Source organism: Meleagris gallopavo, chromosome 15 (assembly GCF_000146605.3).
Source record: "Meleagris gallopavo isolate NT-WF06-2002-E0010 breed Aviagen turkey brand Nicholas breeding stock chromosome 15, Turkey_5.1, whole genome shotgun sequence".
Taxonomy (NCBI): Eukaryota; Metazoa; Chordata; class Aves; order Galliformes; family Phasianidae; genus Meleagris; species Meleagris gallopavo.
In genome coordinates, this window is record NC_015025.2 from 955,486 (window position 1) to 976,708 (window position 21,223).

At 39.2% G+C, this 21,223-nt stretch overlaps 1 protein-coding gene across 1 annotated transcript in view; it reads left to right on the forward strand.

Annotated features, from left to right (window-relative positions):
* The window catches only part of LOC109370010 (protocadherin gamma-A8-like), a 45,137-nt gene that overhangs the window by 1,336 nt on the left and 22,578 nt on the right, over positions 1-21,223 (forward strand). The window contains exons 2-6 of the mRNA XM_019620297.2: positions 2,915-2,974; positions 7,364-7,451; positions 9,605-9,732; positions 9,900-10,043; positions 10,644-10,746. Of these exons, the coding sequence (XP_019475842.2) occupies positions 2,915-2,974; positions 7,364-7,451; positions 9,605-9,732; positions 9,900-10,043; positions 10,644-10,746 (523 nt within the window). The remainder of the gene's footprint in view (positions 1-2,914; positions 2,975-7,363; positions 7,452-9,604; positions 9,733-9,899; positions 10,044-10,643; positions 10,747-21,223) is intronic.

Here is a 21,223-nt window from a genome sequence, read left to right on the forward strand (position 1 = left end):
TGGCGGGGGTGATTGCTGAGCTGCTCTCTGCCATCTACCAGCATTCCTGGTTGTCTGGAGAGGTCCCAGAGGACTGGAGGCTGGCTGATGCGACCCCCATCTACAAGAAGGGCCGTAAGGAGGATCCGGGGCACTACAGGCCTGTTAGCCTGATCTCGGTACCGGGGAAAGTAATGGAGCAAATCATCTTGGGTGAGATTGCACGGCATGAGCGTGGCGTCCAGGGCATCAGGCCCAGCCAGCACAGGTTCATGAAAGGCAGATCGTGCCTGACCAACCTAATCTTCTACGACTGGGTGACCAGCCTGGTAGATGAGGGAAAGGCTGCCGATGTAGTCTACCTGGACTTCAGCAAAGCCTTTGACACAGTCTCTCACAGGCTTCTTCTGGGGAAACTGGCTGCCCATGGTCTGGACAGGTATACACTCCTTTGGATAAGGAACTGGCTAGAGGGCTGTGCGCAGCAGGTAGTGGTTAATGGAGTGAAGTCCAGCTGGCAACCTGTTACAAGTGGTGTCCCCCAGGGGTCGGTACTGGGGCCCGTCTTGTTTAATATCTTCATTGATGACCTAGATGAGGGGATTGAGTGCACCCTCAGTAAGTTTGCAGATGACACCAAGTTGGGAGGTGGTGTTGAGGGCAGGGAGGCCCTTCAGAGGGATCTAGATAAGCTGGATCGCTGGGCTGAGGTGAATGGGATGAGGTTCAACAAGGCCAAGTACCGAGTCCTGCACTTTGGCTACAACAACCCCAAGCAGTGTTGTAGGCTTGAGGATGAGTGGCTGGATGACTGAGGAAGAGGAAAAGAGGAAAGAGACCTGGGGGTGTTGGTTGATGCTCAGCCGAACATGAGCCAGCAGTGTGCCCAGGTGGCCAAGAGGGCCAATGGCATCCTGGCCTGCATCAGAAATAGTGTGGCCAGCAGGAGCAGGGAGGTGATCATCCCTCTGTACTCAGCTCCGGTGAGGCTGCACCTCAAGTACTGCGTTCAGTTTTGGGTCCCTCACTACAAGGAAGACATCGAGGCTTTGGAACGTGTCCAGAGAAAGGCAACAAAGCTGGTGAGGGTCTGGAGCACAGGCCTTATGAGGAGAGGCTGAGGGAGCTGGGATTGTTCATCCTGGAGAAGAGGAGGCTCAGGGGAGACCTCACTGCACTCTGCAACTTTCTGAAGGGAGGCTGTGGGGAAGAGGGGTTTGGCCTCTTCTCCCAGGAGAAATGGCTGCAAGTTGTACCAAAGGAGGTTTAGGTTAGATATAAGGAAGAACTTTTTCTCTCAGAGAGTGGTCAGGCTGCCCAGGGAGGTGGTGGAGTCGCTGTCCCTGCCAGTGTTCAGGAGGCGTCTGGATGAGGAGCTACGCGATATGGTTTAGTGCTTGTGGAGGCAGTGGTGATGGGAGGGCGGTTTGACCAAGTGATCTTGTAGGTCCTTTCCAACCTTGTGATTCTATGATTCTATGTTAATAATACTGTGGCTTATTAGCTTCATTGGGAAAAAAAGAAAAACCAACTAAACAATATTACAGTAATAGTTATTTGCTCGTATGACATGAATTCCTGAAATCTCAAAGCTGAGAAATGTTTTTAATATGGGTGATGTAACTTTTTCCTTAGTGCACTAGCAGGTATCTTACGCAGGCTCTGAGCTGAAGGGAAGACATGCAGGTTCCCTCAGGAACTGTGCTAAGATCTGTTAAGGTCAGAAAGATACTTGGTGATGCTTAATGAGGTGTGATATCCTGCTTTTAAGTACTGTGAACTTGTGATTCCTGTCTCCACTTTAAAAACAAGACAGCTCTTGACAAAGTCATTGCATCTTTGCTTCTTCCAGAATAGCTGGAAACAAAACAAATGTTCTTTTTTGGACTGTGAGAAGATCCCAGCTTTTCAGAGCTGTGAAATACAGGAAGGAGTTTTGAGTTAGGATTTACTGATCTTGACTGCCTTGCAGGTTTACTTGAGACTCTCACACTGGGGAGTTGATCAGTGATGGAGATTTTCTTTCTGCTACAAGAAATATGGGCACTTTAATGCTGAAGTTGAGAATGGGAGAGAAGCTCTGAGGGCAGCTTCATCTTTTCATGCTTGTTGTTGTAGTGTATTTTTTAAAATTGTGTACAGTTTCTTAAGACTACACCTGGCACTCCTGTAACTCCACTTGCACAAAAAAAAGCATGCTGAATTACCCCTTGACCCTTCCCTTACAACAGAAATATTTTTACAGATTCTCTTGTCATTGTAGGGAGTTACTTTGCCTTTACCTGATCACAAGTTAACATCACTTACTCTAATGTGTCTCGTTAATTAGAAACTCACTTTCCTATATGTGTGTGACACACTGTATTTGCTGTAGTGTAAGTAAGGTAGCATTTAAATATCTACAAGAATAGCCAATACAAGGATTTGAAAGAAACCATAATAGAAATAGCTATATTTTTGTTAGAGTGAGGGATGAGTTTCTATACTGATCCTTGAACCATCATTGGAATGTCAGGGATTTTAAGTCTCTGCCTGGCCTTCAGTCTTCTAAAAATAAAGGGAAAGGCAGTAAGGACTCAGTAAGCCTTTTTTTTTTCTTTCCCATCCCGTTAACACCTTTTTAATGCTGTATTTTGTAATTTCTGGGTGGTGTAAAATACAGTGAAATACTTACATTTGTCAGTAGTGAACAAAAAGGCATTTTGTGTTTAACTAGATGCTATGCATAATCTGTGCTATCTTCATGAATGGCTTGCAGTAGAAGTCTCAACTGGTGAGGGCTGCTTGCTTGGATTTATCTTTGTGCTTGTCCAGCAAAGCAGAGTATTCTGCTGGTGGACCTGTTCCATTAAATTTCACATTCCAGGTCTTCATGACCAAGAATGACATTTATTTGTAGAACAAGAGCCGTGAGTTCTTCTTTTTCCTTCCGCAGGACAAGCAGGAGGACTTAAAGAAGACTGTTTTGGAGGGCATAGAGACGGGCAAGCATCAGGTGAGGTTGGCCTTTGATGCTTGTAAGCTGCAGCTTCAGGATACATGCTGAAGAGATAAGCATGGCTTTAAGGCATTTAAATTTCTTAAATTCTTCTCAAGACTTGCTGCGTAGACTAGAAATGCCTTCTTTGTGCTGCATTTTCTTCTTTTGTTGGGTTTTCTGAAATGAAACCCTGTTTAAAAAAAATCAGAAGTATCTCAAACTTCATGTACATGTAGCAGGTTATCTCGTTGACTCTATTAGCTCATATAGCTGTGATAAACTTATTGCAATGTTTGTTTTCGCTCTTCAGATATTTTCTTTGAACTAGAGGCCTAGTTGAGTTCTTACCTGCCTGAGTCACTGGTTTGCTTTGTGCCTTCAGGAGGTTGTCTGGGGCAATTAGGTTGGTGGTAACTGGTATACTGTCCTATCAAAAGATAGGAGTTAAATCTTGAAAATTAGTGGTATATAAATGAGAACTGTACTAGTTGGTGGCTATCATCACTAATTTTGTGTAAATTATTTTGCTTAAAATAACAAATTTAGCCATTAGTTGTTGAATATCCTCTTAGGAGTTCACTATTCACTAAGGGAGGACACTGTGGACTAGAGGCTTGTCAAAAAACTGGAGAGAGCAGTGGGGCTTTACTTCAAAAAGTAATTTTGTTCTGAATCTCTTAAATAATGTTACATTGGAAGCAAACTCAGGAAAAGTATCCCAGTGAATACTTGCAAACCAAAGAGAGTAGTTTAATAAAATTATATAAAAAAATTATATTAAAATGTAGCTAATCTAGGAAGTGAATAGAATGGGACTTGAAGTCAAGAATAAAAGCATTATCACTGATAGTTATTAGGTGCTTTTGATGGCATTGCTTTTGCTCTGCTCTCTGAAGTATTGATTTGTCTAGAAGGGAAATACTTATTACTATCTGGATCATCATCTACTTTTAGAGTTCCATCAAAAAAGGTGCAAGTAATGTAAACTCTTTGGGGAATTCTCTCATGTTCCCCTCTCTTCCTATGTGATATCCAAGCCTACGGAAAATTACACTCAAGCTTTCCTTCTGTTTGGATTGATCTAGCCATTCTCTTCATGGTGTAGTCTCCCGCTTTTCTGGTCAGGGCTGGCATAGGTGAGTTTTTTTTTTTTATTACCTCTTTCCAGTATGCTAATTACAGAATTACTCAGGAGTTGGTCAGTGATGAATATGCGTGAAGATGCAGAATATTGTGATGACTGCTGTGGTGTAGATAGCAGAGAAAGCTGTCCTTGGTGATAAGTTCTTTGCTAGTTCTTGCCCTGACAGAATGAGTGTTTGCACTTCCTCCTTGTATGAGCAGAAAATACAAATACAGCAAGGAGGATGTGGGATGTTGTTGGACAACTTTTTTGTTCCCTATCCTGATCTTGATCAAGTTTCTACTGCAGCATGAAAAAAGTTTTGAAATTTTTGGTTATTTCAGCTGAAAGAAAGGATGCAAGTAGACAAAGACAGTGCATTGCCTTAACTTTTGATTTTGGTTTGTTCTAAATGTTTAAGTTGGTGCTAATCTATTGGCCTTTATAGAGCTAAGTATAGTGTTGCAGTTATAGAATTAACTTTTTTTAAGAAGTGAAAAAAGCATTTCTATCTTCTGATATAGTATTTTTCATAACTTTGGAAAATTTATAGCAGATGGGCACACAAATGTTTTAGCTTAGCTGGACTGAAGATGTGTATCATAGAGATGATCTGAGGCAGTGCAACTTTTCCAAAATCATACCTGGCCAATCTGGTGACCTGTAATGGAGTGACAGAATCGGTGGACAAAGGAAGGGCAACTAATTTTTATCTACTTGGCCTGTCTGCAAGATCTTTGACGTGGTCCTATACTGCTTTCTTACCACTAAATTGGAGAGAGATGGATTTGGAAGATGGGTAAATTTGATGGATGATTGTAGCCAAAGAGTTGAAGTCTATAGCTCTATGTCCCAAGTAGAAGCCAGTGACAAGTAGTGTCCCCCAGGGGTCTATCAATGACATAGACAGTGGGATCAAGTGTACTCTCAGCTGATGATGCTAAACTGAGCAGCGCAGTTGATACAACTGAGAAAAAGGGGATCTGTATCCTGGGCTGCATCAAAGGAGGTGTGGCCATCAGGGCGAGAAAGGTGGTTGTCCTCCTCTCTTCTGCCCTCAAGAGGCCCCATCTGAGGTACAGTATCCAGGCCTGGGGTCCCCAGCACAAGAAAAACATGGAGCTGCTGGAGCAGGTCCAGAGGAGGGCCCTGGGGATGCTCAGAAGGCTGGAGCACCTCTCTCATGAGGAAAGGCTGAGGCAGCTGGGCTTGTTTGGCTTAAAGAAGAGAAGGCTTCAGGGGGACCTTGTTGTGGCCTTCTAGTACTTGCGGGGAACTTATAAGCAGGAGAGAAACTTTTAATGTGGTCTAATAGTGGTAAGAGAGAGGGGCTTTAAACTATGCGTAAAACGGAGGAGATTTAGGTTAGATGTTAGGAGGAAATTCTTTACTCAGAGGGAGGTGGCACATTAACATGGGCTGTCTGGAGAACTTGTGGGGCCTATTCTCCACACACTGCAACAACATAAAGCTATTGGGATAGTTTTTTCAAAACTAATGCAGCAATTTGTGGTTTAGTGGAAGTGGTTACCGTTCTTAGTGTGTTCCCAAGATGCTCATCAGAGCACTCACTCTTCCTGTGCTTTCTCCTTGAGAATAGATGTACATAAATGTATATACTATCAAAAAGTGATGGCATTAATAAGGTATGATTGGGAAGCAAGAGATGTTTTTCTCTGCTAAGGCAGGTCTTATATATGATACAGAGCATGATCAAATTTTTATTTGAGTTGAATATCTGATTGCAACTCATAGAATCATAAAGTTACTCAAGTTGGAAAAGTCCAACCTCAGCCTAACCATACTAACCTAACATCCCACCACTAAATCATGTCCCTGAGCACCACATCAAAATGGTTTTAAAACCACCTTCCTGGGGAGCCAATTCCAGTGCTTAACAATCCTTTCTGTAAAGAAGTTCTTCCTGATATCCAAGCGAAACCTCCCCTGGCACAACTTCAGGCCATTTCCCCTTGTCCTCTCACCTGTCACCAGTGAGAAGAGACCAACCCCGCTCTGCTGCATTCACCTTTCAGCTATTTGAAGAAAGCAATAAGATCTCTCCTCAGCCTCCTCTTCTCCAGACCAAACAGCCCCAGTTCCTTCAGTCTCTCCTCATAGGCCATATTCTCCAAGCCCTTCCCCAGCCTTGTTGCCCTTCTTTGGACCTGCTCCAGCACCTCCATGTCCTTCCTGTAGTGGTGCCCAAAACTGAACGCAGTACTGGAGATGAGGCCTCACTAGTGCTGAGTACAGGGCAGGATGACTTCCCCAATCCTGCTCACCACACCATTCCTGATATAAGGCAGGATGCCATTGGCCTTCTTGGCCACCTGGGCACACTGCTGGCTCATAGTCAGTCGCGTGTCCATCAACACACCAAGGTCCCTTTCCATCAGGCAGCTTTCCAACCACTCCTCCTCAAGCCTGTAGGGCTGCCTGTGGTTGTTGTGACAAAAAATGCAGGACCTGACATTTGGCCCTGTTGAAACTCATGCAGTTTACATTGGCCCATCAATCCAATCTATTCAGGTCTTCTGTAGTACCTTTTTCCCCTCTGGCAGATCAGCACTCCCTCCCGACTTGGTGTTGTCTGCAAACTTACTGAGGCTGCAGTCAATTCCCTTGTCAAGATCATTAATAAAGATGTTAAATATCTTTCATTTGAAAGTTTGCAAGTAATGTATTCCAACTGAAAATGGAGTTGCAAATATATTGAAAAATTGGTGATTTTTTTAAAATCCGGAAACCTATTCTAAAATTCTTTTATCAAGACTGAAAGTAAGGCTGTATGTTTTTCCTCTGATCACAGGACTTTGTTTAGCCATATGTATTAAAATGTGTAAAACTTTTTGCCGTAACGTAAGTTTGCCATAATTTAAATTTCATTTGTAATGCTGCTGTGTTTAAAGGATAGCACAGATCAGTTGATTTATCACCTTGAGGACACATGTTTAATTCATTTAAATGAGCAATCAAATCACCAAAAATGCTAAATCTGTGAGCCGTTCTTCATCTTCCAGGATCTGGCACAAATTTTCCTTTGGATTCCATTGATTTAATTTCACGAAGTGTGAAATCTTTTTAGCTTTTTACCCTGACTTAGCCACCTCACTTCAGAAAAGTAAATGATGTTTCCGTAATCAGTATCCATATTTTTAAGGAACCCCAGGAACTGGCGATGATTCAGTCCTTCCTTGTCTTATTACATTTATAACTTTAACAATTCCCACAACATTATCCATTTTTAAAGCTTTCATGCATAAGTTTTCTCAGGGTAGGATGACTACATCCGTGACTACATCCTACCCTGGTTTTTCATCAAATACGAGTTGCTGGTAGCAATTGTGCCATTTTCTATGCATTTTTGTAAGTCCCTTTTGACCAGCCGTCACCAGGCCCATCAGTAGCTGTACCGGATGTGTTGACTGAAATTCAAGAAAATTCCTTTCATGTCATTTTTACTGCCATTTTTTTCAGTGGCGTTATGTTCTATTATTCTACATTTAGAAGTCTTGTTGATTGGTTGTTTTTCTGGCAATTTTGTTTTGTTGGATATTTATTCTTCTGGATAGCCTCTGCTAGGCTCTCTTTTCCCTTTGAAGTTTGCACCTCATGTTCCTTTGAGGTCTCTTTTCCAGCTTATGAAGTGTACAAACAGAAAGATAACTTAAGGTGCAGGTTTGCCATCAGTGCAAGCTATGTATCAAAGGACATGCAGACTCTTCGGAAAACTAAGTAGTTAATCTGTTCTGTCAAATATATTCTTGTCCTTTTATATTTGTAAATAGCAATATAACTCCCTGTCAGTTCCAAATGTTAACTTTCACACTTTGGATGTGTGTGCTATTCTAGGTTTAAATTATGTATTTAGAGTTTGGCTTCTTGGATTTTTAAATTAAAAAGGAAAACAACATAAAACCCCAAATTTTCTATTGTTTTTGTTGTATTATCAACCAGACTGAATAAGAAGAGTGCAAATTCAGACTCCCAAGAAGATAGTATTCTCTTACTTTATTGCAATGGAATAGTTGGTATGTGTTAGTCAGCATTCTTTGCAGTATTGATCATGTCTACCTAACAGGCAGATTTTCTGACTCTAATTTCTCTAATACAGCTGTCTTGAACCACATCTTTCCAGTTGTCAGAAGCTTTTTAAAAATCAGAAAATTTTGGTTATGTCTGTCCTTCTTTGTTATTTTGTGCCATCTGTGAAGCTGAAGTCATCCTTTTGTCACTCTTGAGTTTTCTTTTCAAGTTCTTTTATTCAGAGACTTTGTGTCCTGAAATGAAGGATCCATCAAAAAAAGCAACAGAGGCAATTGTCCAACTTTTATTGCTAATCATGTTCAGCATGTCATAAAAAGGTTTTCTGCAGTTTGGACATTATTTCAATTCTGAAGTCTCATATGCTGCATCAGTTCTCAGAACTGCTACGTAATGGTTACTTCACAGTGTTCACTGATAAGTGTCTGTTCATCTCTGAGGAAGAAATGAGATGTTAGTGTTCTCAAGTGTGTTATGTGTTCAAATGCTAAAATAAAAACAGATATATACACAGGGAAACTTCCTTGTATGACGAACAGTAGAGATGCAGTCCTTATACATTTTGGCAATGTGCTTCAGTAGTTAAGGTATCAGGAAAATTTAATTCCAGTCAGTTAAGAAGATAGGTGGATCTTCTTCAGAGACTGATGGTTCTGGTCCCAACACAAGGTCATTTGTGAGCTGAAACAACATTAGAGTTTTATCCATTTACACAACACTGTTATTTCTCTTTTACAACAGGAACATGAATCTGAAGGGGGGAGAACCCCACTAATGAAGGCTGCACGAGCTGGTCATTTATGCACTGTGCAATTCCTTATTAGCAAAGGTAAAATATTAGTTTAAGAAATTGGTATTAAAACTTAAAATATAAAATGCCAGTTAAAATAAATTCAGTATTTGTCATCATGTAGGTTAGTCTTATGTATATATGAGCCCTTGTTAGGCTGTTAGGGATTTTCTGAATTTCGTTTTGTATATGATAAACTCGAATCACAGAATATTTTGCTGTGTTTGTTTTTTTTTTTTCCCAACTCCTTTGTATAGATCAAGAAGTAGTTTTGGAGTATGGCAAATATATTCAGGTTCACAAAAAAAAGCCAAAGTAAAGAATACCCACACTCCCCCAGAAAAAACAAACCATCACCCTCAAGGTACTGTCTGGAACAACAGAAAAAACACGATGCAGTAGTACTGATAAGTGGTTAGAATGAGTGCCTTTTAGTACACCTTCTCTTATCACTTAGGAGGCCCACTATTACTGTGTCATTTCTATGTTGTTGAGATAGTGACAGTTCTGTATACAAGCTGCTAGTTTATTTAAAATCTCTTGCTTTTACCCCAGAAGTATGTATGAATTTAGATGATTGGAAGAAAAATGTTATCCTTATTCCAGAAAATATTCCAGCACTTGTTGATATTTTAGTAAAAAAAAATCCTTGTTTAATTCTCGGATTTTTTTTTTCCCTTTGCAGGTGCCAACGTCAATAGGGCTACAGCTAATAATGACCACACAGTGGTGTCTCTGGCATGTGCAGGAGGCCACTTGGCAGTTGTTGAGCTCCTTTTGGCTCATGGTGCAGATCCTACTCATCGACTCAAGGTATTCACTTGAAAGTGCTTGTTTATTCTGGGTACTGCATGTACTACAACAACCATGTGGTTGATCTAGCGTATTAAAAAATGCGCAATTTTAAATGGACTAATTCATGTTTTGCATGGAGTAGAGCGGAATCCATCTTCTGACTTATTTCCAATTTCTCAATTCAGGATGGTTCAACAATGCTCATTGAAGCTGCCAAAGGAGGACATACAAATGTTGTTTCTTACTTGCTGGATTACCCAAACAATGTTTTGCCAGTTCCTTCAGCAGACTTGTCTCAACTCACACCTCCATCTCAGGATCAGACTCAGGTATTTTAAACACCACAATGAATGTTTCAAATAAAAGTTTCCTTTGGAGGAGGAAAAGACTGTATGTTTGAAAATAGCAGTGTGAGAAAGTTGATTGGAATTGTCTGCAGTGCATGAACTACCTTGTATTCTGCTCCTTAAGCAGGCTAGTTCCAAACCTAATATCTCAGAATTGTATTGTTTTGTTTCTGTTTGCTAAGTATTTTGTTTTATAGCTCTGAACCACTATGATAATGCCTCTTAAGTTTTCCTGCTGGTTCTGGTTATTATATGAAAGAGACTGTACTGTGTAAATTTATTACTCACCATGTTGTTTGAGAGGTACCTTCCCAATGTAGTTAGCTGATTAAAAAGCTAAAAATGTTAACAAGTTTTACAGCCTATACCATCCAGGGCTTTAGTAAAGAATCATACAGCTATTGTGAATATCATGTCAGTTAGATTAGGTTTGGAGTGGTTATACCAAGAAATAATAGGACATAGATGTTTCAGGAACAGTAGAGTGGAAGTCTACTGTAGAAAACTACCTTTGTGTTATTGCTTCATGATTGTGTCAGTTGAAGAGTTTTTTAATTTGATTGCGTGTGGTTTTATTTTAAGGTTCCACGTGTTCCAGTGCATACACTTGCTATGGTTGTACCTCCCCAGGAACCTGACAGAACCCCTCAAGAGAACTCTCCACCTCTTGTGGGAGTGGTGAAAGGTTAGTATGCAGCCGTTCAGAAAATAAATGTAGTTTGGAAAGTGTTAGACTAGGGGATATTATCTGAGTGTTTATGCATATCATAGTCTGCTCCAGTAATTCCTGAACACCTGTAATGAAGATATGATTTGAATATAAAAGCATTTTATGTATTGAGTAGTTGTTACTAATTTTCTTGTATATTATCATGTAATAGCACTGGTTACTGGGCATGCTTATTCTCTTTTTTTTGGAAGATGATTTCCGTAGTGCAGACCCGTAAACTCTAGGTATGCTTTTGAATATTGATAATTTAGAATAGTTACTGTTATCCATGAACTTGAAAGATTAACTTATTCCTGTTTTTAAAGTAGCAGTGCAAACATGTTGGCACTGTAAAATGCCAATGCAGATCTACTTACCAGAGGACGAGTTTTCTTCTTTTATAATAGTATCCTTGTAAATAATTAGGGCTTTTGCTTTGAATGTGCTTAAACTTACTGGTTAAAACTTATTTGCAGTCATTAAACGGCAAAACTGTGCCATCCAGTTACAGATTGTTTTAGAAATCTTTGCTTCTAAGCAAGCTCAGAAAGTGAAGCACATTGTTAAGTGGAAAGTTACAACTTCAAATGATTTACTTTTTGAATTCTGCTTTGGAGTTTGAGGAAATTAAATGCTACAGCAGTCAAAGCTCTTACATAGCTTTATTTAATTTGTTTATTCTGAAAGCGTTCAAGGATTTCCTAAAACAAGCAAACAACAATGCCAGGGGCACAAGTGACTAGCAGGGAGGAAAAAAAAGTGTACCTAATGTTTCAGTATAACCTTGATTTTTCTCTATGCATATATGCTCTGTGTGTAACTGTGTGTGTGTAAATACAGTCACTGTGTAGGATGTGCAATACTGCTATTTCGGACCAAAAGAATGTAAGAATGTGCCACTTCTGGTTTAAATAATGCAGCAAAAACTATGTGCTTACATGTGCCCTTGAAATTAATTAATTTTTAGTACTACTAAGTAGACTAGTGTTCTGGAAACGCAGCTTATGATGCACCAGAGTCAAAGAGAGAGCAGTTGATTGTGTCAGAAGACTGAAGTTATAAATTTCAAGTCTGTTATTTAATCAAATTGAGATGCAGGTAGTTCATGTAGCTTAAGAAATAGAACTCATTAAAAAAAAAAAAAGAAACAAGAGATGTCAATTCATATTTTAGGCATGTTTTTAGCAGTACTATCTTGTTGAAACCGTTACCAAGAGATCTAATAGTTGTCAATATTTCAGTATATGCTTTGTGTGTGTCAGCCAAAGTAGTCTGTGATGAGTTACAAGAGGTACAGAGATTTGAAATGTGCCATTGGGCTAATTAAGAGCTTTGTGTCTGAAGTTATTCTGCCCCTAAAATCTTTAGGGAAAAGTCGGTATTTCTGCATTAAATGCTGTGTGGTCATTATAATCATAGCCCTTTGTTATTCTAACTGTAATTGAGAACTTGATACTTGCTGAATTTCTGCTCTTATCTTCAGACACACACCAGGCTTTATTAGACTTCACTGTTAGACTTGGGAGTGGAAAGATAAAAGAGGGTGTAAATAAAAGAATTTTCAGTAATTCCACGGGGGGAAAAAAATTAAGTTCTCATGTAACAGTTACTTATTTTGGAGAAGACAAATTCCTTGCCTGTGGAGTTAGAAACAGTCTCCTAAGGTTTTTCTGTAGACTTGCCTCTGTGGAGGAAGGAGAGGAACACCTGTTTTTTTAACCTCAGCTTGGTCTTTGTTAGGTGTTTTGATGAGTTTTGCAAAAAATATAGTATTAACAAGTCATTTCCTAAAGAGTTATTGGGAAGTCAGGTGTAAAACTAGAAACACTTGTGTATTATCATTATGGGTTAAATATGCCGTGAGGCTTTCCAAGAACTTACGATGTAATTTTGATTGACAGTTATCCTTACTCTAGTGAGAAGGCTTACAGAATAGTTGCCATGGAGTGTTCTGGCAAATGATTTGATTTCAATGTTTAGCAACTGAAAAGAAAATGATTTCTAAGAGTGGATCTAGAGAGGCAGATCAGGGTAATATACAAAGGTGGGTAACCTGGTATTTATGAGGAAGTCAAAGCAGCAGCAGGATTTTAGTTCATGTAACTTGACTCATGTAATATGGAAAGGTTGTTGTTAGCGTGCTTCTAGCTTGTGGCTAGCACGTCCATGTGAGAGGGGAATGGTGCTGTAGTTTTGCTTGCCTTGTGTCTCTCTGTTTTTGTCCTCTCTTGAATGCAGTCTGAATTGCTCAGCAGAAAGCAGTAATTTTGGTGCAGCTCCACTAGGATAGCGTTCCCACTAGAAAGAGGAGCGCAGTATTTCTGTGATGACAGAATGGCAGATCTCTCCTGCTGCTTGCAGTCCGGACAGGTGGGGAGCAGTGTGCAGGGCAGCAGCACAACTCCCAGGAGCGGATCTCTGTGCCTAGCGCCAGCCACTCTGCAGCCACCGATGCTTCCTCCCTCCTGCTCTCCAGCTCTGGCACTGGGCAGCTTGGCCTCCTGCAAGGCAAATGGAGTAGAGTGGGTGACTAAAGAACCCTTTATGAACTGTTCCACCTGGCACTGTCTGATCCTCACTGGCTTAATTCTTTTCCTGTTAGGAAAGGTTGCTCTTCACATACAGTCCCTTACAAACATACTGTGATGCTCAGAAATGGTGTGTGTCATTTTCACGTGGCTGTGAGAGCTGCTAAGCCCACTTACTGGAAGCTGTGAATATTTTCAGGCTGGGTTTGGAATTTTAGGTGCACCTTTAAAGTTTTGTTGTTTACCTCAAATTGTGGGCCATTCCAGTGTATAAAATCCTTGAAAAGAATGCTGTTACATTTCCCTGAGAAAATAGTCTCTGTAGTATTGTTGCCACTATAGTTTTGCATAGCTTGTAAAAGCAAGCTCCTGTTAAAGAGTGGGACCCAAAGCTCCCAGTGACTTATGGTTCTGCACTGCCCTGCCTTCGTCTTTCATAGAATGTGCTTGGTGAGTACTGTGCCTCACACCCACAACCTGTTTTTAGAACATCACTGAAAAGCAATGCACTAGTGAAATAAAGGGATGCTTAGGGACTCCGTGGAGAGCAGCACTATTGTTTTCTTAGTTAAAATATTTGAGCTGAAGGAAGATATTTTTAAATGTGTTGATTTTTTTTTTTGGAAGACAGAGCTGTCAGTGGTCTTAAGTGTTGTTTTTTTTTTTTCTCCCCAGCTTTCTTGTACTTCATAGCTAATTTGAAATCCTAGTTACAAAATAACTAATTGGCCATAAATGATAGTCAAAAGGCATCAACATGCTGACATTCAACTTCTCTGCTGTTGTTTTTAAGCAGAATTTAGAAGAATTTAGGCAGAATGCTTTTCTGAAATTAAAAGAAGGAAATACTGTTTGCTAACTTCACTACTATTTTTAGTTGACTTATATACTTGATACTCTTTCATATGACTTCAGCAGTTCAGGCAGATGGTAGAAACCATGCAGATGTCCCCAAGATCACACATTTATTAAAAATATTTTTACAAAGGTTTGTGAAATTCTGTTCCTTGGAAGCTTCAGTTGTCTGCCAGCCGCCTCCTAATTTAATTACATTGTATTAATTTTCCATTTAGATTTCATCAAGCCCATAAAAAACAAAAACAAAAAACCCTACAAAACAAACAAACAAAAAACCCACCACCACCACCTTTGGAAGAAGACAAGAAGACTAAGGTTGGAAGGTAACCAAAGCTTATAAAGTCAAAAGTTGAGTGGAGGTTGATTAGATTGTGGTTTGATTTCAACCATGTAATCATTGCACCTAGTTCCCGAAAGTTGTCTGTAGAAACGGCTGCAGAAGTGACAGGCAAAAATGCTACATGATTTTCAAGAGGAATGTAGTGGAATAGAAACTCACTTCACTTCAATGCTCAGCACTCCTTGAATCATCCTGTTCTTATAGAAGAATTAAATAAATCTTTCCTTTCCCAGTTGCATAATATTTTACTTTGTGTATGTGGGTTGGCTTCTTATTTCTCTGTGGTCTTGGAACTGAGGTTTTTTTTCCTGTATGAATTACAGTAGTTAAATGCAGAATATTCTTGCAAATTCAATACTGAGCTCATTCTATTCCTGTTGAAACTGACTACAAATCTAATTCTAAAATTCAGTTTAAAAACAAACAGGGCCTGAACACTCATTTTTTTTCATGCTGAAGTGCAAGAATAATAGTAGACAATTTTTTTTTTTAATTCTAGGTTATACTATCAGGAAGATCAGTACAGATTTGTATACTAGATATTAGCTTCAGTGAAGAAAGTGAAGTATTTGAATGTGCATCACAATTGAACTTTTTTTCTTGTTGTCACTTTTATATGCCAGGAAAACAGTTTAGAATTTAACTGTTTGTGTTTTGATCTACTTGTTTACAACTCTTGAAATGAGGGACCTGTCAACAAACCCCAGAATTTCATCTAATAAAAAGTAAAGCAAAGTGAAACTATTGCTGGTGGCGGCCAAGATGAAAACCACTATGGTGAAATGCAGGAGTAATTAGCAATTGCATTGACAGAAACTTCCTGAAGTGCATAGTGGATTATAAAAACAAACTTCTGCTCTTCATGTTCTTCTGGAAACAGTTTAAAGATCAAGTAGTGATTTTCTTCAGCTTAGGTGCTTGCTTAGAAATGCTTTGTCAGTATGTCTGTCTTTACCAGTTTATCAGCAGTGCTTTTAGTGTAGAAACTAGGCTTTGCTTGTGTGAGAGAGTTGTATGTCTACCTCGTGTCCTGGACACTTCCTTTAACTTGCAGAAGACAGAAGTGTCTGCCTGTGCTATTACTGTAAATGACAAGGGGATTAGCAAGTCTAGGTGGCACAGCTAATAACAGACTGATTAGAAGTCAGTTAGAGTGGCTCTGTGTAGGTTCATTCTGGACAGATTGCACTTTTTCTTGTGCTGATCAATTACCTGTGAAAGGACAAATCAGTTACTTTCTTGGAAAAGTAAGCTATCATGTAGACTAGGTGGCAGGACTAGAAGAGTTCCTAGAGAATCTTGAGCACTAGGAAGGAGATACAGTATCTGGCTTGTTCACTGGCATCAGCCCTATGAAGAAAGGTTGTGTTAGGAGATTTTATAGTCCTCAGCTCTCCTAAGCAATTAAGCATAAAGGCTGTTTTTCTGAACTCTTGATCACAACGTCAAAGACCCTTAAATATTCCTTGCTGCCAGAAGTCAGTTTAGAAAACAAAACAAACGATAAAAACCCCATATATTAGAGTTGCTAGTGATGTTCTCCACTTTATGTTATTGGATGTTCAAGAGTTCAGAGATGGAGTTTGGAGCATGCTCACATGGATGAATAGTGCTGTGAATCAGTTTAGGTACCTAGAGGATTCTCTACAACGTGCTGAATGAACACAGTAGACATGTAAGAAACTTCAAATTCATATTTCTGTAGGAATTCAGAAAATAATGGGAGGCCGTATTGTACAGAGGAGGTCTTACTTGAGTGGTGAATGTTAGTCAAAAAACAGCTGTGAAAAGAGAGGGGTGTGAAGCAGCAAGCAAGTGGGTGACTGCAGAAGTGATGGTAAAGGCTAAACTGATAAGGTTAGGGTCCAGAACCTGTGGAAATACGGAGCAACAAAGAGGTGCTACAAATAAATGGATGCTACTGATCACAAAGTAAATTAGGGAGGGACTGTTTTCTTCCTCTGTTGCATGTGCCCATAACCGCCCTGGATCTTCTGTCAGCTGAATGATTCTCTTTCCCATAACTTTGCCTGATAGCTGGTAGTGGTTGTACAGCTGCATCTGGGCTTTCACTGTATTCATTTTGTACCAAAAGGGTCTTCTAAAAGAAGTCAAAATAATTGATGTGGAAACCAGATGGGCTGCTTAGTATTCCTGGGTTTAGTCTTGTATTAGATTGGTTTTATAGATTTATATTACACTAACATATATACATATTTATATATAAAATAAATATATATGTATATAAACATATCTATTTTATATATGTAAGTTGAAGTAATTATGGCCTGGCCTGACTGGATTTTTAATTCCTGCCTGCGTTTAAGTATTTCAAAAGCAAGGGTATAAAATAGTGTCTTGTTCAAAAGTATACACTAAAATGGGCACAGTGTTTTTCAGGATGTAAAGAGTACGTAGAAGAGATTTGAGTAAAACCAGGAAATCACTGCCTTTCAATACTTCCAGTATTCCCCAGTGCTTACACTTTCAAAGCTGCCAATAGCATCCTCTCCAGCTCTGGCTTAAACAGGTTGTTATGATGAGAATGTCAAGTTCAGCAAATGCTTTTTCCAATTCCTCACACTGTTCCTTTATCCCCAAGATTATAGATGCAAGCATTTTCTGGTATAGAAATGGTGATTTAGAACCCATAAGGCAGCCCCGCTGACTAATTGGAAGCTGATTAAAGTACACATCTGCACCTTTTTTGGAATTGAAGAGCCTAGATGTTCACTTATGTTCTGTCCATATCTGTGTGCAGTCTGCCCAGCAGTCTGCTGTAGGCTCTCCTGATTTTTCTAAATTCTGTTTACAAAAGCTGTCTGAACTGTCAGCGCCTGTTCCAGATGTGGGACACTGTCAGGATAGTTGGCTTCTCATGAGACCAGCTCTGTGTCTCTTGCTCAACACAGACTGGAAATGCCCAGTCATTATATAGGATGGCTTTGGCTCTCCAGTTGCTCTTGGTTTTTTTAGTAAGATATTTTCCTATGACAACAAGGCTTGTTTTTTCACTCAGGTGGGAACGAGTTGAGCGGGATAGTATTGATACTTCATAATTTGGGGGCTCATTGAACTGCAGCTTTTCTTTCCTGTGGAGTGAAGGAGGCTGTCCAGAACTGTCAGAAGTCATGGGGATGCTTTGTGTTATGATGAAGATGGTACATACAGTAATCTTAGGAACGACTGTTAGAAGAGTAGTGTGAAGCATTCCCTTCTCAGCTGTGTCTTAAGTTACACTTACTAAAATGTTTTTGCTAATTAAGAGAACTTGTGGTAGAACAGCGTAAGTTTCAAAGCACCAACTAACTCCTTCTATTATTAGAATCTAACACAAATGTAGAAGAACGTTTTACATAATTTTAGTGAGTTAAATGTTTTTGATGGTGGTCTCAAATCGTATTTTATCATATTTAAATCTCAGCTTTTAAAACAAAAAGATAGCTATGTAAAGCTACAAGTGCTACAGAGCCAAAGAGCCAAAAGCTAATAATAGTCTTGACCTGAGTATTCACCAGTTAGTCCACCAAGTCAGTTATTGTTGAACTTCACTTTCTTTATTCTCTCCAGAGAGATTCTCTTCGAATTCAGGATTCAGAGACAAAGCAGCAGAAAAGTTTTGAATATGTGTTAAGCTGGAAGTACTGATTTTTCAGTACATGGCAGTGACACAGAGTAACTAAATGGGAAAATGTTCAGTGAGGGGATCTGTCTCAGTATACCTAGTATTTTGGTATTTAGCAAACATATAGCTTTTGGTATGCTGAGGTTAGATAGTGAGGTGTTGCTTTCACTTCAGAGATACTGTTTGGTGAAAGTATTCAGCATAGAGTTGGTTCAACTCTATTTTATTACTTTTTCTTTCTCTTTATAACAAAATCCTCACACCTGTTTGTTTATTCAATTAATTAGAGGGAAAAAGTGCAGTGTATGTGGCTTGTTTTTTCAGAGCAGTGTAAAATGGAATCAGTTGTAAATTAAAATTTTGGTGAAAGAAGATCCAGAGAAAAATAAATTGGTGTTTTAGGAATTTAATCCTTCCAGAGCTTTTGGAACTTCATTTTTTGGATCCAGACCTCCACATTACTGTGTAATTTTTAGGTAACTACTTTCTTAGGTAGTTCCCTTCATGCTGAGATGTGAGTCTGCTTTGTAAATGTTCAAGATGTTTGCTTTTTAAAGCAGCATATATTACTGTTTTAGGTATAGCAAATGAGTGTTACTGCAGAAAGTCATTTGGTCAAGCTAAATCTTTCAGATTTGTAATGGAACTATCTTTAACTGAAGTAATAATTAAAATGTAAGCACTGAAGTGTTAGCAAGATCTGGCTGCTGCTATGTCAGACTTCCGTGACAGCAGCCTGTGCTGCATGGAGGCAGTGCCTTGTGAGCACTGATAGAAGCAGTGCTCTGGCATGGTATGTTGTTGGAATGAAGGTTTTTGAGCCCTAATAGTGAGCAGAATTGCTCATTTGTTAATGGGGAGAGGGAGGCAGGGAAGGTGCCAATTTTCTGTTGAGCTTTCAAAGGTGTGCCAAAGCTTTAAAATGCATTTGCATATATTTAGTTTGCACTGGCTGTATTTTGTTTGTAATGTGAAGGTGGAACACTACAACCTTTTGGTAAACTAGTTCAAAATACTACTCTTACTGTAGAGCCAGTTTTCTCTCAAAAGTAGAGTGCTTTTGCTTGTAACTTTGCTGTTGGAAGTTAGCTTCTAGAAAATAGACTTAGTTTAATTTGCTCTGCACACCAGAACAACATTAAGAACTTAACAGATTGTTTTTAACTGCCTTGCTCTTGCTGATTTTACTTCCAAGATGCACTGTCATGTGCGTCAGATATCATAAAGATTCCTTATTCCTGAAGATTAAAGCAGCTGTGTTCAAGGGAATGTTAGAATCCATACTAAAAATTCCAGCTATTTGCTTTGCTTTGTCCTTTCTGTTTTAATGTAGAGCATAGGGTTTTACCTTACTATGGTTTGAAGGATGTGCGGTGTTAGTTTTAAACATTTTTTTTTTTTTTTTTTGGTGGGTGAAAGGGGGAGGTTTGGGGTATCTTCAGCATGGCATTTTTTCAAACATTTTTCATGTGCTTAGGTGCATCCAAGCAGAAGTCAAGTTCCCTGCAGGTAGCAGATAAGGACCTACTGCCACCTTTTCACCCATACCAGCCTTTGGAATGCATAGTAGAAGAGACTGAAGGCAAGCTGAATGAACTTGGACAGAGAATTAGTGCTATTGAAAAAGCACAACTTAAGTCATTGGAATTAATTCAAGGTGAACCTTTAAATAAAGATAAAATTGAAGAACTTAAAAAGAACAGAGAAGAACAAGTACAGAAGAAGAAGAAAATATTGAAGGAGCTACAGAAGGTGGAAAGGCAGTTGCAGATGAAAACACAACAGCAGTTTACCAAAGAATATTTGGAGACCAAAGGTCAGACAGACACACCACTTCCCCTACAGCAGCAGTGCCCACTTACCGGGGTCTTCCCAGAAGTGGAAGCTGATAAGGGTCTGCCAGAGGATAACTTTTCAGAGTTACCTCAGGTTGACACAATCTTGTCAAAAGATGATGAGCAACAACATTCTCCACCACCTGCTGAACAAATAGAATTTGTCCCTATCCAGCCTTTGCCAGCATCGCAATGTAATTTTTCTGGTAATTTAGGTTATAATGGGACAGAGTCTCTTGAACTTCAGAAAGCAATAGGTAATCAGCAGAATGTAGGACAGCAGCAGCAAATTGCTGGGCAGGGACTGTTAGTTCAAGAACCAGACGGATTAATGGTTGCCACTCCAGCACAGACGCTTACCGACACTCTTGATGACCTAATAGCAGGTGGGTTAAGAAATATACCTATGTTTGCATTAATTTGTGTGCTCAGTTTCCCTTTTCTCCTTCCCTCCAAAAATACCTTGAGGTTTTCCAGTTTGGGAGTACTTGCTTATGCATAAAGTTCCTGATTAGTACTATTAATCCTAATAGTGACTTCCAGTTCTAACACACTTTTTTAACAAAACAAACAAACAAAAAATCTCTTCTCCTGTACTGGAGACCTGTTACAGCCTCTGGCATTATCTTTTTCCATGCTACTTTAAAAAGCCTAATTGTGATTAATAGTGCCCACTAGGAAACTTAAAGATGTGATGGTTTTTTTTTTTTGTCCTCTGTAGAATTTTTTTATGCAGGCTTATAACCACAGTGAATATATTCAGTTTATTAGCCCATCTCTAAAAAAAATACTTTCACTGGTATTTACAAACGTATTCTTCTTCTTTCTGCTGGAAGTGTTGCTACAATTTAAACGCAATCTGGAATCCATGCACAATCATTTAATTCTGTAGTGGCTTGTGTTTTAAGAATACATTTCAACTGTGGTTGTTATGCAGGAATATTTACTTATTACATATAACATAGCAAAAAAAAAAAGTGTCCTATTATCTAGATGAAAAGGAAAAATCAAAGTATTCTTCCGCTTGTATGTGATGGTATGAAGAGGAATTGAAGTTCCCACGCATTAGGTTGTGAGTTTCATTGTGAAATAGAGATACCATTTTTGTTGACTTCATTTCATGTATTTGACTAGGATTTGTGTTTACTGCTGGAGGTGCGCAGGGCATAGCTGGTGTTGTTTGGTCTGTAGTAGGTTGTTTCTTTCTTTATATATATATATATATATACACGCATATATATACGCATATATATATATATATATATAT